Source organism: Brassica napus, chromosome C8, assembly GCF_020379485.1.
Source record: "Brassica napus cultivar Da-Ae chromosome C8, Da-Ae, whole genome shotgun sequence".
NCBI classification, from domain to species: domain Eukaryota; kingdom Viridiplantae; phylum Streptophyta; class Magnoliopsida; order Brassicales; family Brassicaceae; genus Brassica; species Brassica napus.
In genome coordinates, this window is record NC_063451.1 from 13,263,061 (window position 1) to 13,278,762 (window position 15,702).

At 38.5% G+C, this 15,702-nt stretch overlaps 2 protein-coding genes across 2 annotated transcripts; both read left to right on the top strand.

The window, feature by feature from the left end:
- On the top strand, nt 1-1,718 carry LOC106414804. The gene is made up of 4 exons (XM_013855388.3): nt 1-210; nt 279-611; nt 699-1,052; nt 1,157-1,718. The coding sequence occupies exons 1-4, from the start codon at nt 1-3 to the stop codon at nt 1,436-1,438; spliced, it is 1,179 nt and encodes a 392-aa protein (XP_013710842.2). The 3' UTR covers nt 1,439-1,718.
- A 755-nt stretch (nt 1,719-2,473) lies between these two features.
- On the top strand, nt 2,474-6,353 carry LOC106373993. The gene is made up of 7 exons (XM_048766750.1): nt 2,474-2,502; nt 2,581-3,720; nt 3,779-3,886; nt 4,048-4,186; nt 4,271-4,896; nt 4,975-5,182; nt 5,739-6,353. Exons 1-7 carry the CDS (start codon nt 2,474-2,476, stop codon nt 6,351-6,353), a joined length of 2,865 nt encoding a protein of 954 aa, XP_048622707.1.
- Nucleotides 6,354-15,702: the final 9,349 nt, after the last annotated feature.

The following is a 15,702-nucleotide window of genomic DNA, read 5'->3' on the forward strand; positions in this document are numbered from 1 at the left end:
ATGGACTCCACATCAGCTGCTGATAACATAAGGGAAGATGCTGTGAGCAAGGTTTTGGGAAAAGACAAACCTGGACGAGTAAGGGGCTTTGGTAGAGGGATTACAGCTAATAAGCTAGCATATCTGCAATTTAGAGACGCTAAGATTGCAGAAATGAAAAGTGAGATTGAAGAGTTAAAGGGGATGGTGCGAGAATTAGCTGAGAAGAAGGTAATCCTTTTCATTACCTTTGGTCAATTAGTTTTAAGACATTTACGATTTCCGTTGCCTTTTCTCAGAAAAGTAATGTTGATGCTGAAACATCTGAGAGTAGTGGTGGATTCAAAGAAGGAGTCAGAGTACAAATACTGGATTGGATTGAATCAGAGGATGTTGTTGTTGGTGAAGGAGAATTCTGCTCTGCTGAACCGAAGTACAAAATTGGTCGTATACCAATTGGTCCTAATGCAGTGGCTATCGTAGTTAAGTATGCACTAAGCGCATCAGCTTCACTCTGGAGGCCTACTACGGATGTGTTAACTCTTGATGAAGCTGTGGGATACAAGATATCTTGGCCAATGGATAAAGTGATTTTGGATAAGGATCCAAACTGTTCTGAAGATTTATCTATGGTAAATTTTCAAATCTTGTTTTCTTCTTACAACAATTGAGTCATCTCTAATCATTACTAAAATTTCTAATTTCAAATCTTGTTTTAGCAAAGCAAGGAAGGTGAATATCGAAGATGCAAGATATATGATTGGACCAATGATGAGGACGAGGTCATTGCTGAAGGTCTCGTGTGCTCTTCAAAATCCAAAGACATGGTTAACAACATACCTCTGGGTCCCAATGCTGTTAGTGTCGAAGTAGTGAAGGTGTTCAATGATCAAGCATATTTGTGGAGGCCAACCGCTGATATGTTCTTGATTGGTGATGCACTTAGCGAGAAAATAGCATGGCCAGTCCTAAAGGTTGAAGTCATGCCTACACCCGCTACAGAAGTAACACCAACTAAATGTGCAGGGAAGAAAATAGCATCACCTTCGAAGCCAGCCAAGAAAAAAGCAGTGGTATGTAATTGACATGAAGTTAAATTTTTTTATTTGCCTGATGATTGATGTTGCGTCCTTGATTGATGTTGGAACTTGCTTCTGTCATCTTGTTTGAGTTGTAGAGTCCAGGCAGCACTAGTTCGACCAGAAGTCCGAAGCAGAAGTGCACTCTCTTGGATTGCAACAACTCTGGACGTAAGGTAGCTGAAGGAAGGGTAGCTTCAACGGATCCGAATGAGTTGTGCCACTTTGTACCCCTAGGTCCAAATGCAAGCAAGGTGTGGATTGATGTGGCTAAGATCGGTGATGCAAAAGTCTGGAGGCCAAATTCAGAGATTGAATACATATCTGATGCAATGGGTTCGGTTGTGGCATGGCCAAATGACAAAATCAAGTTTGTCTAAAATTGTCGTCTGAAACATTTTTCAAGTTGGTTCTCATCGGCTATGTATTTCTAGTGTGTGATCGAATGTTTAGGTACTTTTTTACTCGGTTGAAATCATGTATGATATTATGTAACAGTTAGCAGACAAAAAAACAAAAATTATGTGTTATATTATGATATAAGGTTATGTGTGAAAATGTTTAGCTTGTTAACCCCTATACCCTTAAGTGCATAATTTTACATTAAACCATAAGCTTTAAAAATTAAATCCACAGACGGGAAGACCAAAAATTAAAATCCTATACCCTAAAGTGAAATCCCTAAACCCTAAAGTACAAACCTATACCCTATACCCTAATTGTACTTGATTTCACAATTTTGTTCATTCTTAAAAGGATATTGTAATCTTAATTTCACAAAACTGATTAGTTATAAATTTTATAAACACTCATTTGTTCAAACCCTATACCCTAAAGCCTTTGTACATACAAATAAGTAGTAGTGTTTATGAACATATGAGCTAGATTGATCAATCTTATAAAAGCTCACATAAAAAATTTATATTCATACAATTTTTTTTTTGTAAAATTGGAAAACTGAATATTTGATTTTTAAGATTTAATTTAATTTTTTTTTGCTTCAAAATCATATTTATATATTAATTTCCAGATTTCAAACGAAATTAATACCTTGAGCCAATAAGGAGTAACCTCCAAGATTGCAGACGTGGCAAACCATATGCCGATGGATGTGTCTTCCCAACTTCAATCTTAGCCATTCTTTTTATTTTTTGAGCCAATGAGGAGCAACTACTAAGATTGCACTCGGATTAATCATAGACCGTCCGATTTCTCTCCAAATCTTTGATCACAACCGTTCATTTTTTTCTGTCTCTGTTTGCACTCGGAAATTTCAGAACACAACATCTCTCTTTCTGTCGAAACTCCTTTCTGTCTCGCGATCTAAAATCGAAAAAACCCTAAAGAAAGCACATGTATCTCTCGAGCTAAAATCAAACCAGCTGTTCCTGTATTCGCCGATTGAAAGTAAGCAAATGGATAAGTCGTGGATTTGGCTTCCAAGGTATAACCTAAAATCCCTCGATCTCATTTCTACTCGCCGATTGAAATAAAGCTAACTTCTTTTGTCTGATTCTTGTAGGAATAGCCACGAGTATTCAGAAGGAGCAACTAATTTTGTGAATTCGTCCGCAAAAAGATTGGGAAGTCTGTCTGAAATGCTATGCCCTTGTAGAGACTGCCGCAATCTGAGCCATCAGTCACTGGATAAAATTGTGGAGCATTTGGTGATTAGGGGTATGGATAAGAAGTATAAGAGTTCTCGTTGGAGTATTCATGGAGAAAAAAGAGATTCTGCAGAAGACAGTGTTCTTCAATATGAAACAGAGGCGTTTGATTTGTTTAAGACAATATTCTCCATGGACGAAGGTGGTCCAAACCCGACAACTGACAACGAAGACGATGAAGCACCAGAGGAAATTGAGTTTAAGAAAAAGCTCAGAGACGCTCAAACGCCATTATACTCGGATTGTCTCAAGCACACAAAGGTTTCAGCTATCATGGGACTTTACAGATTCAAGGTTAAAAGTGGTGTGTCGGAGAACTACTTTGATCAGCTGTTGGTTTTACTTGAGGATTTGCTACCTGAAGACAATGTTCTTCCCAAGAGTTTAGCTGCAATCAAGAAATTTCTGAAGATCTTTGGGTTCGGCTACGACAGTATTCATGCTTGCAAGAATGATTGCATATTGTATAGGAAGGAGTATGAGAACCTAGAAAGCTGTCCAAGATGCAAAGTTTCAAGATGGGAAATGGATAAGCACAGTAATGAGTTAAAGGTGGGGATTCCGGCAAAGGTCCTTAGATATTTTCCAATCAAGGACAGGTTTAGGAGGATGTTTAGATCACAAAGGATGGCTGAAGATCTGCGTTGGCACTATACCAATGCCACTGAAGATGGTACAATGCGGCACCCTGTTGATTCTATCTCTTGGGCACAAGTGAATGCTAAATGGCCAGACTTTGCTGCTGATCCACGGAATCTTCGACTTGGGATTTCTACAGATGGGATGAACCCTTTCTCCATGCAAAGCACCAATCACAGCACATGGCCAGTGTTGTTAGTGAACTATAACACGCCTCCAACCATGTGTATGAAGGCTGAGAATATAATGCTGACTTTGTTGATCCCTGGTCCTACTGCTCCTGGTAACAACATTGATGTTTACCTAGCACCACTGATAGACGATCTAAAGGATTTGTGGGCTGAGGGTATTGAAGTGTATGACTCATTTGAAGGAGAACTTTAATCTCAGAGCCTTTCTGCTTTTGAGTATCAGTGACTATCCAGCCTTAGGAACACTGTCTGGATGTAAAGTAAAGGGGAAACAAGCCTGCAATGTATGTGGAAAGGATACACCTGCAAGGTGGCTTAAGTTTAGCCGCAAGTTTGTCTACATGAGTAACAAAAGGAGACTACCGCCTGGCCATCGTTACAGATATAAAAAACTTGGTTTGACAACACTGTGGAGGAAGGGAATGCTAATAGGATACAAACAGGCGCTGAGATATATGAGACACTACAAGCTTTTACGAATGATTTTGGTAGACCTCTAGAGAAGGAAAAAAAATGGAAAAGACTAGAGTTGGAAGATGATGAGAGGTTACAAGAAGAAGAGTGTGAAGAATCAAATGAACTATGGCGGTGGAAGAAGAGATCAATATTCTTTGATCTACCTTACTGGAAGGTAAACTATAGTAACTGACCTATATTATCTGATTACTGGAAGAAGAGATCAATATGTCTAACAGTTTCTTGTTTAATGTGTTAGGAGTTGCCTGTTCGTCACAATATTGATGTTATGCACGTAGAAAAGAATGTGTCCGATGCTATATTGTCTCTGTTGATGCAAAGTGCGAAGTCAAAAGATGGGTTGAAAGCAAGAAAAGACTTAGAAGATATTGGAATCAGAAAGCACTTGCACACAGAGGTGAGGGGAAAGAAAACATACTTACCTCCTGCTGCCTACTGGTTATCGAAGAGAGAGAAGACCATTTTCTGCCAAAGGTTAGCTAAGTTTAGAGGCCCTGATGGTTATTGTGGTAATATTGCGAATAGTGTTTCAGTTAACCCTCCAAATATTGGTAGTTTAAAGTCGCATGATCATCATGTCTTAGTACAGAACTTGTTACCAGCTGCATTAAGAGGGTTGTTACATAGGGGTCCTAGGATAGCCATAAATAGATTATGCAGTTACTTCAACAGGTTGTGTCAGCGCATCATTGACCCAGAGAAACTTATATCCATGGAGACAGAGTTTGTGGAGACAATGTGTCAGCTGGAGCGCTTCTTCCCTCCAGCCCTTTTTGATATCATGTTTCACCTTCCACTACATTTATCAAGAGAGGCACGGTTGGGAGGACCAGTTCACTTCCGATGGATGTATCCCTTCGAAAGGTTTGATCAACATCTCTCTTCAATATATCCACTTCCCACAATGATGTTTGACTAATATTCATATTTCCTGAGTTATAGGTACATGAAAACACTAAAGGCTTTTGTTAAGAATTATGCAAGGCCAGAAGCATGTATGGCTGAGGCGTATTTAGCTGGAGAATGTGTTGCATTTTGTTTAGAGTTCCTTAAAGAATCAGTATCAGTTCAAGAAGCAGTTAATCGTAATGAAGATGTTGAGGCTGATAGAATGGTGGTTGAAGGCCGACCTCTGCAGAAGGGTATAGAGGTTACCCTGTCAGATAAAGATAGAGACATTGGCATCTTTGGATCCCTTTCTTGAGTAAGTAATTCTCTATGTTTCTTCTACTTGTTTTACTCATAATTTCATTTTCGTATACTGTTGTTTAATTTAAAATCAGGATGCATTTGGAAGAGTTGCAAGCTAAGGATGCTCGATTGGCTAAAAATGAAACTTTGTTATGGAAAAACCATACTAAACACTTTACCGAATGACTTAAAAATAAGGTTACAAACTCCAAATTCTTTTCTTGATTATTATTGTAAATACTGGTTAGCTTGTTTGCTGATGACTGGTTAGCTTGTTTGGTGATGACTAGTTAGCTTGTATCATGATGCCTGGTTTGTATCTTGAAGAACATGTCCATATTTTAGCGAATTGATGTCTGAGTAGCTTATAGCTTGATGAAACTGTCTGGATTTTTAGTATTTTGATGACTGGTTAGCTTGTAGATTGATGATTGGTTTCGTGGTACATATTATCATGTTTTGATTATAATTTAAGTACCTCGGCTTGATGATAATCCTCTGATTTCCTGCGGCAGATTCATTTAGACTCAAAAGATAGTCATTCTAAGGAGATAAGGTGGTTGGCATTTGGACCAAGAAATGTTGCTTTAGCACATAAAGGATTCATCATCAATGGCCAACGGTTTCATACTGATGCGGTCAAGCTGAAGACACAAAACAGTGGAGTAACTTATGAAGCCTTTAGCATGTGTAGATCAAGTGCAAGAGATATGAGACAGGTCGCGGATATGATTACATACTATGGAGTGATAAAGGAGATTTTGGTCATCGACTATCACATGTTCAAAGTGCCACTCTTTAGATGCAACTGGGCAAACACAGCGAATGGTGTGAAGGAAGAAGATGGCTTCACTCTTGTTAACCTTCATATGAACCAAGCAGCCTATTTGAAAGATCCATTCATTCTACCTTCTCAAGCGAAACAGGTTTTCTACTCTAGGGAGGATGATGCTTCAAATTGGTATGTTGTTATGAGAGCACCACCTAGAGGTTATCATGAGTTGGAAACAGAAGAGGATTTAGGTGGTGCTCCTTTACCTGTCCAAGAAGTTGATGATATGGGTGATGATATGGATGATGATAGTGTATATGTTAGGGATGATTGTGAAGGTTTATTAGTGGTAGATTGATGATATGTTGTATGCTTGTGTGATGGTTTGTATGAATGTGATAATGTTGTGTTATGGGATTTGAATAATTATATTGATTTTTGGAATTTTAATAATTTATATTGTTTTTATTTCATATTTTCGAATTAATTATTTAAAAATAAATTCAATAATTATTATTAATTAATTTTGGGATAATTATAAAACTAATTAATAATACGAAACATTTGCTATCTTTGCTACTAGGAAAAATCAAATTATTTGGTTCTAATAACATTTATTAAACGTTATTATAAATACTAACAATTGCGAACACAAAAGCGCTATTGTTATACACTTAGTAATAGCATAGAGGAAAATCGCTATTAAAAGGGTTGGACTTTCTATAACGGGTGATGTCAGAGCGTCCAAGGAAACGCTATTAAACCAAAATGATAGCGCTTTTCGTCCGCTATTACTAACCACATTTCCTGTAGCGAGAGTTCCAAAAATCTGGATATGCATAGGATAAAATCAGTTGCAATGGATAGTGACAAGATCGTTGAGGCTGAGATTGGTTCTGTACATGAAGTCTCGTTGGTAAAACATGCTGTAGAGAAGGATGAGGATCAGGGCTATATAGAAAAGATGGAATCTATGATAGAGAAGGTCCTGAAAATTCAGCAGAAGACGAGTGCATACTTAAATCTGAGGTTGGATGTTCTCTACAAAGAGCTGAATGGAAAACTTGAAACCTTAGATGCCCATGTCATGATGCTAGATGCCCAAGTTTCTCAGACTGCAGAAGCTGTGAAGAAGCAAGAAGCTCTGGTCAAAGGGAAAGCAGTGGAAAGTGAGAGGCACCAGGTTAATGCCATCTCAGATGATGACTTTACGAAGTGCTCGAGCAGGAAAAACTAGAAGAAGATGCTTTCCTAGTCGAAAACTGCATGTCCATAGGCAGCTCGTACTAGTGTCGACCGACATCAACAGCTGAGCACTGACCGACATCAACAGCTGAGCACCGATCGACATCATCAGCCGAGCATCGATCGACACCACTTTTGGGATCGGACAAAACTGTTCGAATTCAGAGCCACTCGGATTTTGCCGCTCGACACCCGCATCCTCCCACCCTAGCTTGAGTTAAAAGGGACAACATCGATCAACAACAACACAATGTAATCGATCGACAACAACATGGGAACATCAATCGACAACAACAGAAGAGCAGCGATCGACAACCGCCAATACCATACAGAGTACGTTTACCAAATCTTGATGCACACCGCTTGAAGGCCTCTCGAAATCCATCTCAGACATCAGTTTGCTTGAAGACAACAGAGAAGATAAGTCAACAATCTGCTGAAGCATGGGAGCAAAAGCAAACCGTAGCTGAAACCTCTTTCGTTGAGTGTGTCGATCGACGACATCTACCAGGTATCGATTGACGACATCTACCAGGTATCGATCGACAGTAAACAGACGGATATGAACCTGCCATGGGAAATCAGGCAACGAAAGAAGAAATTCTAGTTGAGAAGAAAGTGAAATCTAGGAAACCATGTATTCCCAAACACCTCAGGCGAGGAGTTAACAAAGAGGAACTTGAAGGATTTCACAAGAGGGTGAAGAGGGTTTCTAAGGATATGTCTTTTGAGGATGCATATCATAAGTATAGACTTGGTAATTTTTTCAGAGAGAGCAGAGAGACTGATAAGAATATTGAGCTCCTATTCAACAAGGTCAGCCGTAAACCCAAGAGGACACTGAAAAAGGAACAAGATCCTGGAAAGTTTCTGATTCCATGCTCTATACATAGCCACCATTTACCAAACGCCATATGTGATACTGGATCTTCAGTCAGCATCATGTCCATAGACACTGCTGAGCTATTAGGACTGAAGATGGAACCTTCTAAAGATAGTTTCACTTTCGTGGATAGCTCCCGAGTAAACTCAGCAGGCATGATCAAGAATGTTAAGGTGGAGATATGGGAATGCATTATCCCTATGGACTTTCATGCTATGGATATCAAATCAGGCAAGACATCTCCACTTCTTTTTAGAAGAGCCTTCATGGCTACAGTAGGGGCATTTTGTGATCTTAAGAGAAATAAGATGTGTCTGACTAATGTTGATGAAACTGTCTTCTATGATCCCATGGAAAATAAGAAAAGTGAGGAGCTTATTTCATGCATAGAGATGTTTGAAGATCCAGGACTTACAACTGATTCAAATCGCGAGCCTGCAATACCAGAATCAGCGTCAGTCGACATTAGAACTTCAGCACCAGTCGACTTCCAATCCTCAGAATCGATCGATAATAAGCCTTCAGAATCTGACGACTCTCAGTCTTCAGAATCGATCGACACGAAGCCTTCAGCATCGGTTGATGCCCTCCGAGTTTCAGAACAGCCCGAGACTGAAAAGTCTAAGTCTGGGGGGAGGAACAAGAATAGAAAGAAGAAAAAGAAAAGGAATGTAGATGCAGATTCCCTATCAGTAGTTCTTTTGCAATGTCAAGAGGGTAGTCTTGAGTATAGAATGCGCTGCAGAGGAGGTTCTAAACCTTTTCCCAAGGTTAGAGTGCTATGTGATCCAGAACTGCGAGAAAAAGGAGAAGTTTCTGCAAGAGCTTTTCTCAACTGCATCCACAAAATGAGGAAGAGAGACACTGAGACTTGTTTTGGAGCAAGTACACATCCTCATCCAGACTAAATCACATCTCCACAGTCAAGCTAAATGACTATAACAAAACGCTGAAGGGGAGGTAACCCACTATTAGGTAATTTCTTTCAATTTAGCTTAGATTGTTACTAATTAAAGTTTTTATTTATTGCAGGTCAAAAAAAAAGTAAACAGTAATGACGACACTGTAGCACGAAAATCGAGCGACACTGAAGCAAGAACATCGACCGACACTGTAGCAGAAAATCGGGAGTTACTGTAGCAGAGTTACTGTAGCAGAGCTACTGTAGCAATAACTGTTCATCGCAAAAAAAAAAATAATAATAATGGTTTTATTAGTTATCTATTATTGACTTTTAGTGTTTTATTTATGTTAGGTAAAAGGAAATGATCCAATGAAGATGAGTTTGCACGAGGATCGATGATGGCTGCGCAGCATAGATCGACAGAGCATCACTAGCATCTATCGATCGCCACTTAACTGTGTCGATCGATAGAGCTTCAAGAGTATTGATCGCCACTTAACTGTGTTGGTCGACACTCACATCAAAGTCAGGTATACCGTTTTCCTTGTTAAATATCGTCCTTATGTTTTATTTCCCCACTGATCGTAGACTGTATAACACTGGAGATAGTGTTGTTTAAGTCTTGGGGAGGTTCTACTAATATTGTGTTTAGTTAGCTATTTAGAATATTAAAAACAAAAAAGAGATTCGAGTAGACGATTGCCTAGCATATCGACCGATGAGAGCATGTCGATATCGCTCAACAGTACATTACCTGCAGCGACCGATGGTAACTCCTTTCCATCGATCGACACTTTATCCGGTCAGGTATATCGTTCTAATTTGTTAAATTGAGTACTTATGATTTATTTATCACCATAACTCCGACTAGATATACACTGGAGACAATGTAATTTAAGTCTGGGGGGGAGGTTTACTGATATTAGTGTGTTCATGAATCTTATCAAAATGTTTTCAAAAGAGTTTTATTGAGTCAAGAAGGGGATAATGAACTTATTAGATTTTTGTTTGTTATCTAACCATTCTTTAGCACCATTCTAGACTTACTGATTGCAGATAGTACTAAAAATACTAAAGTAGATCAACTTGTCAACTATTCACACTTGCTGAGATTGTTTGAAGGAACCAAAGTTGACCTCCAACACTAAACCTGACACAACTGCTTGTCTTGGGGCTTGGTATACATGGGATCGGATTCTTCAAACAAGTCTGGAAGGTAAAGCCTTGTGTAGATTTATCACATTTTCTTTCTCTCTATTTTGACCTTAGATTTATAGGTAGAGATATTTAGTTTCAAAAAAAAAAAAATAAATAAAGAAAAAGAAAAAAAATATATATATATATATATAATAGGTGTTAATTAGGTGGAATCCGAACAGGACTTGGTGGCTACAACCATTAAGGCTTGCTTCATAAGGATTCCAACAAAAAGAATTCGAACGGGACTTGGTGGCGGCAATCATCAAGGTTCGATTCACATGAATTCTTGGATATAGGTCAAAAAAAAGTGAACAGGACTTGGTGGGAACCACTATTAAGGCTTGATTCATGAAAGTCTGTCCAATTTTGGTCAATGATCTTGCAATATAAGCAGACTTTGACTAAAGAGAGAAAAGATAGAAACTAACTTTTACCTGCAGATCCAGATACTTGTTTGAAAATCCTTGCATCATGTGATCGATACTCCCAAGGTAAAGCATGTACTTATATTTATGTTAAGAAATGAGGTTGGAAGAGGGGAATGTTAGACATGATTTGCTAAGTTGTTGGCTAGGTGAATTTGGTTGCTAAGCTAGGATATGGTATAATGTGCTTTTGTGATTAGGATTTCTTAGAGCACCCACAACAACAAATCCTTAACAACAACTTTTGGAATATTTTATTATTTTTTCTTTATTTTCGTCCGAATTAAAAAAAAAAAAAAAAAAAAAAAAATTGGCCAGTCGCGGGCTCCCACGCGGCGGTGGAGCCTGCGCACAGTGAAGAAGCTGTCAGAAAAGAGATCTGTAAATTGGGACTTCAAGAGGCAATTGTGGCACATATTCTTAAATATTTGGGCCCCACATATTATTATAATAATTTGTTGTTAAGAATTTGTTGTTAAAGATTTGTTATTGTGGGTGCTCTTAGATGTGGATTGCAATATTGCAGAGGTGATGATTCTAAGTTTTAAATCATGTGAGTCCCAGCTGTTTTCAAACCTCTTTCAGAGAGACTGTCCATCTGTTTTGCTTGAGGACAAGCAAAAGGGTAAGTCTGGGGGAGTTGATATACCATGGATTTCATCCATTATTAGCCATGGTATATAGGTGTTTTAAGATATATTTACTACGATATAGAGTCTATTTAGAGTGTTTACAGGTTAAGGTACGTACTGGAGAAATATGGTGATTCTGGAGCCTTTTGAGTGCAGAGCTGCACAGACGTGTCAGATGTCTAGCTATGGATGGAGATCTTCCAACCATTAGATTGAGCCCATATTTAGACAAAAGATAGAACATTGAGTTAGCTTTCCAATGCCACCGGTTTTAGATCAATCAGCATCTTGTAGCAGAAGTTATGTCTGTTTTACTGAAGAGTGGTCAGTCTACCTCGCAAGAGAAAGCTATCGAGGAGATGAAGGACTGTCGATCGATAACACAGCATTGGTGTCAATCGACAGTGATGCCAGAATGTGGGCCAAGCATATTTCAAGACTGTTTGAAGCCACACCAAGTTACCAAAATACCCATGGACGACCAGAAACCCTATTTATGTTATTTCTAAGCCACTGTTGACGGCTACGCTTTCTATTATTCATTATTCTTGTTTTAGGGTTGGAGAGAAGATCAATTCCCCTTCAGAGATTGATTGGAACTCCATTGGTTTTACCATGGATTTATCTAATCTATTATTCAGACTATGATTTGTGTTACTGTTTGCATGTCTGAGTAATTCATCCTGTTAGATTTAGGGATTTCATGAGCTTAATGTCATATTGATAATCTGTTAGGATTTCTACGGTTGTTTACTGATTTCTACACCATGGTAGCTTGTAATACTAGGATCTGGAATAGTTGGAAAAGCATGACAGTGTGACTGATTGTTTGAACCTAGAATCATAGGATAATTGAGAGACACGAAAGTGCAATTGATTAACGGAATCCGAACCCTGAGTGGATTAGTTTTCTAGGCGCATACGAGAGTTGGTCAGGAGCTAATTGAACATTATTGATCTGTGTGATAACGCTTGTCTGAAGAAACATCGATCGACGCTCTGGCCATAGCATCGATTGATGCTCGCTCCTGGTTCGCACGCGAAAGCTGGAACACAGGACTTAGACAGCTGATTAGGAATTGCATGCGAGAGCTGGATTGCTACTTATTAAAATCTAGTTCTAGAATTGAATCTATAAAACCCTTAGTATCCTTGATTGTAGTATTGAATCTCTTGATTGATAAATCCCTAGGTCTAGCTATTTCTCCTAATTGTTTACAACCCCAATCAACCAATCGAACAAATACTTTGTTCACCTTGCTCTCATTTATTTACTGTCTTATAAACTGTTTGCCTAGACTAATCTTGATTTCTATAGTCTATTGTGTGCCCTAGCTCTCTGTTGATTCGATCCCTAAGTACTACAACTAGACATCTTATTTAAGAGAGTAAAATCACTCCTTAGGGTAATTTGAGTGATATCATTCAGTTTGACTAAATTTTCTAAACATGCTCTCATTGTATTTATCAGTCTAGCTCAGCAGGATTCAGTTCAGGTAATTAACCATGCTCTAGCATGTCCCAACTATCACATGATCATGTTTCTAGTTAATTACTTTAGAAACATGCAATAAGAACAATCATGTTGAAGGATGCAATAAGATTACCCTAGAAGTTCTATCAATCACAAGTTCATCAGAAGATTCAAAATCCTAAAGCATCCATAAATCTAACAGGGTGATTACTCAGACATAATAGATGAAAACATAATCATAAAATGAATAAATATCACAGACAAAGCCAAATGAATTCCAAGAAAACTTAGAAGAAGTTCTTCTCTTCTTTCCAAACCTAATAAAAGTCTTAAAAGAAAGTAAAGAAAAATAAAAGCATAGCCTCCAAAATAGCTTAACAAAATATTATAGAAGGTTTATACACGTTATGGGGTCTTTTATAAATAAGGGAAATCTAGGGTAAAATTGAAATTCTTGAAACTTCATTAAAAATCCTCGGTTTGCTGATTTGGAAGAGTTTCGATCACCACCAGGTGGTGTCGGTCGACAGCATGCTGTAAGCTGCGATGCTTCCTCTCGTGCGTCAAACCAACCACTCTTCAGTAAGCGGAGAATAATACTTGATCTAAAATCATGTTTGACTTGAAACCAGTGGAATTGGAAAGCTAACTCAAATATATATCTTATGTCAAAATATGAGCTCAATCGCACCATAGAAAGTTCTCCATTCATAGCTAAACTTCTGACGCATCTGTGCAGTTCTACATATCAAATAGCTCTAAAATCTCTAAATTTGCCAAAAAAGTACATGGATCATGTATAACACAAAAAACACACACAAAAAGACTTCAAAAATATAATATAATAGGGACTTTAATAAGACTTATACCATGGTTTAAAAGTGGTAAAAACCATGGTATATCAACTCCCTTAGACTTATCCTTTCTTTGCCTTCAAGCAAAACATAGAATGCACTTGTGAAAGAGGTTTGAAAACCTTTCTATAGAACCACCATCACCTCTACAGTGTTGCAAACCACATCAGATCAGTATCAAATTTAGAGGCACTTCCATGTACTTAGCGTTAGCTTAGAAACATGACCATCCAGCCCACAACTCACTAGATACCATCTAACATACCCCTCTACTGACCGTATTTCTGCAATAAATATGTTGGATTTTTCTTGAGAGTATCGATCACTGAACACATGGACTCTTACCCAGCATGTATCTGAACATACAAGTAGCCTTCTCTAGTTCTTTTCCTCTCTATTTTTTTCTATATTGATCGATTTTTTCTGTTCTTTTTCTTTCTTTTTCAATTTCTTATATAACTGACAAAGATTTAGGCGAATAATGGGGTCACTTAAAATTTTCCTACCCCTCGCTTCCATCGATATGTGATCATTTCATTGAAGTAGAAATTTTCCTATCTCTCTACTCCTTTGGACATCATCTTAATCTTCTAAATGGAAAGAGTCAAGATAAGGACCAGAAACACACAACTTTTACCTTACAGACCCGGATGAGGAAACGGATCATGTGTATACCAAGCCCCAAAACAAGTGATTGTTGTAGATTAAGGTTGGAGGCCAGCTTTAGTTCTTTTGGACATTATCAACAAGCGTAGATGTTTCTGGCAGGTCGATCAATTTTAGTGTTTCCATTCAGTACACCCTATAGTCAAGAACTCAATGAATAGTGCTAGAGAGTGGTTAGGCGGTATGTTCCAAGAAAAGTTCATCATCCCCAACTGATGATGTTTTGACTCAATAAAACTACATAACTGACACTCAAAGCAAAACACATCATCAGTAGAAACCTCCCCCAAACTTAAACAATACTGTCTCCAATGTTATTCAGTCCAAGGTTGACAAAATAAATAGATAAAGCGGTCAAGATTTAACACCGAAAATCAAGTTATACATGCCGTTTGAGCATCAATCGACATTGGTCAAGTGTCGCTCGATGCTAATGTGAAGTGGTGTCGACCGACACTGGCCAGTCGTCGGTCCATGCTGGTCTTCAACTTGTCTTCATCGTATTTTTTTTTTATGAACAGTGTCGTTCAACGATGCTACCATATCGTTCGACGCTACTACTATATCGTTTGACGCTACTACAGTATCGTTTGACGCTGCTACAATGTCGTTCATGTTCATCATTTTTTCATAAATTTTGTTACCTAATAATGGGTTACTTCCCACTCAGTGCTCGTACTCAGTCATTAACTTGATTTTTAGAGATCAGATGGTGTATAGACGAGAATGAGAACTTGCTCCTAAACAAGTCTCAATGTCATTTTTCTTTAGCTTCATCATAGTGCTTGTGAAAGCTTTCATAGACTCTTCTCCTTTGTCAACCATATCAATAATAAAGAGTGCTAGAACCTTTGCAAAAGGTTGTGAGAACCCTTTGCTGCACACTATATATTTTCTAACATTATCTGAGAACCGAATAATCAATGATAATAGAGGACTGCTCTTGGTCCTTTTTCTCTTCTTCCTCCTCCCCCTGGCTTGTCTGATATCGCGGTGGTGCTTCCATCAAAAATATTTTGACACACTTCCTTGTGCTCTGATACGCGATGGATTTCGATCGACATCTGTGCCGATGGGCGTCGATCGACACCGGTACCGATGGGCCTCGGTCTACGTCACTTTTATATCTCAAACCTTTTGGAGGATCATCAAATACCCCAATGTAAGAACCTAAATGCATACTTCTATCTGGTGGTGCAGGAAATTCAACTTCAGAATGGCGCAAAGACCCACAAACTTCATAGGGTTACATATCCTCTTCACTCTTTGTGGAACCCAACAACCTCTTCTGTGCAGATAGGCTGTTTCAGATGGTTGGGGACAGCAAGGTATGGGATCTTAGGCTTGTATACTCTATCTTCAACTTGTTCCAGCTAAATCATGCTACCTGGCAATTCGTCCGACCATGAGTGTCGATCTATATC

Excerpts from the sequence above, each read along its gene's own strand:
- LOC106414804 (XM_013855388.3), top strand. The coding sequence starts at position 1 with ATGGACTCCACATCAGCTGCTGATAACATAAGGGAAGATGCTGTGAGC. Across the intron at positions 211-278 it reads GAGAATTAGCTGAGAAGAAG|AAAAGTAATGTTGATGCTGA; the intron begins GTAATCCTTTTC and ends GCCTTTTCTCAG. Across the intron at positions 612-698 it reads GTTCTGAAGATTTATCTATG|CAAAGCAAGGAAGGTGAATA; the intron begins GTAAATTTTCAA and ends ATCTTGTTTTAG.
- LOC106373993 (XM_048766750.1), top strand. The coding sequence starts at position 2,474 with ATGGATAAGTCGTGGATTTGGCTTCCAAG. Across the intron at positions 2,503-2,580 it reads TCGTGGATTTGGCTTCCAAG|GAATAGCCACGAGTATTCAG; the intron begins GTATAACCTAAA and ends TGATTCTTGTAG. Across the intron at positions 3,721-3,778 it reads TGGGCTGAGGGTATTGAAGT|TGACTATCCAGCCTTAGGAA; the intron begins GTATGACTCATT and ends TTTGAGTATCAG.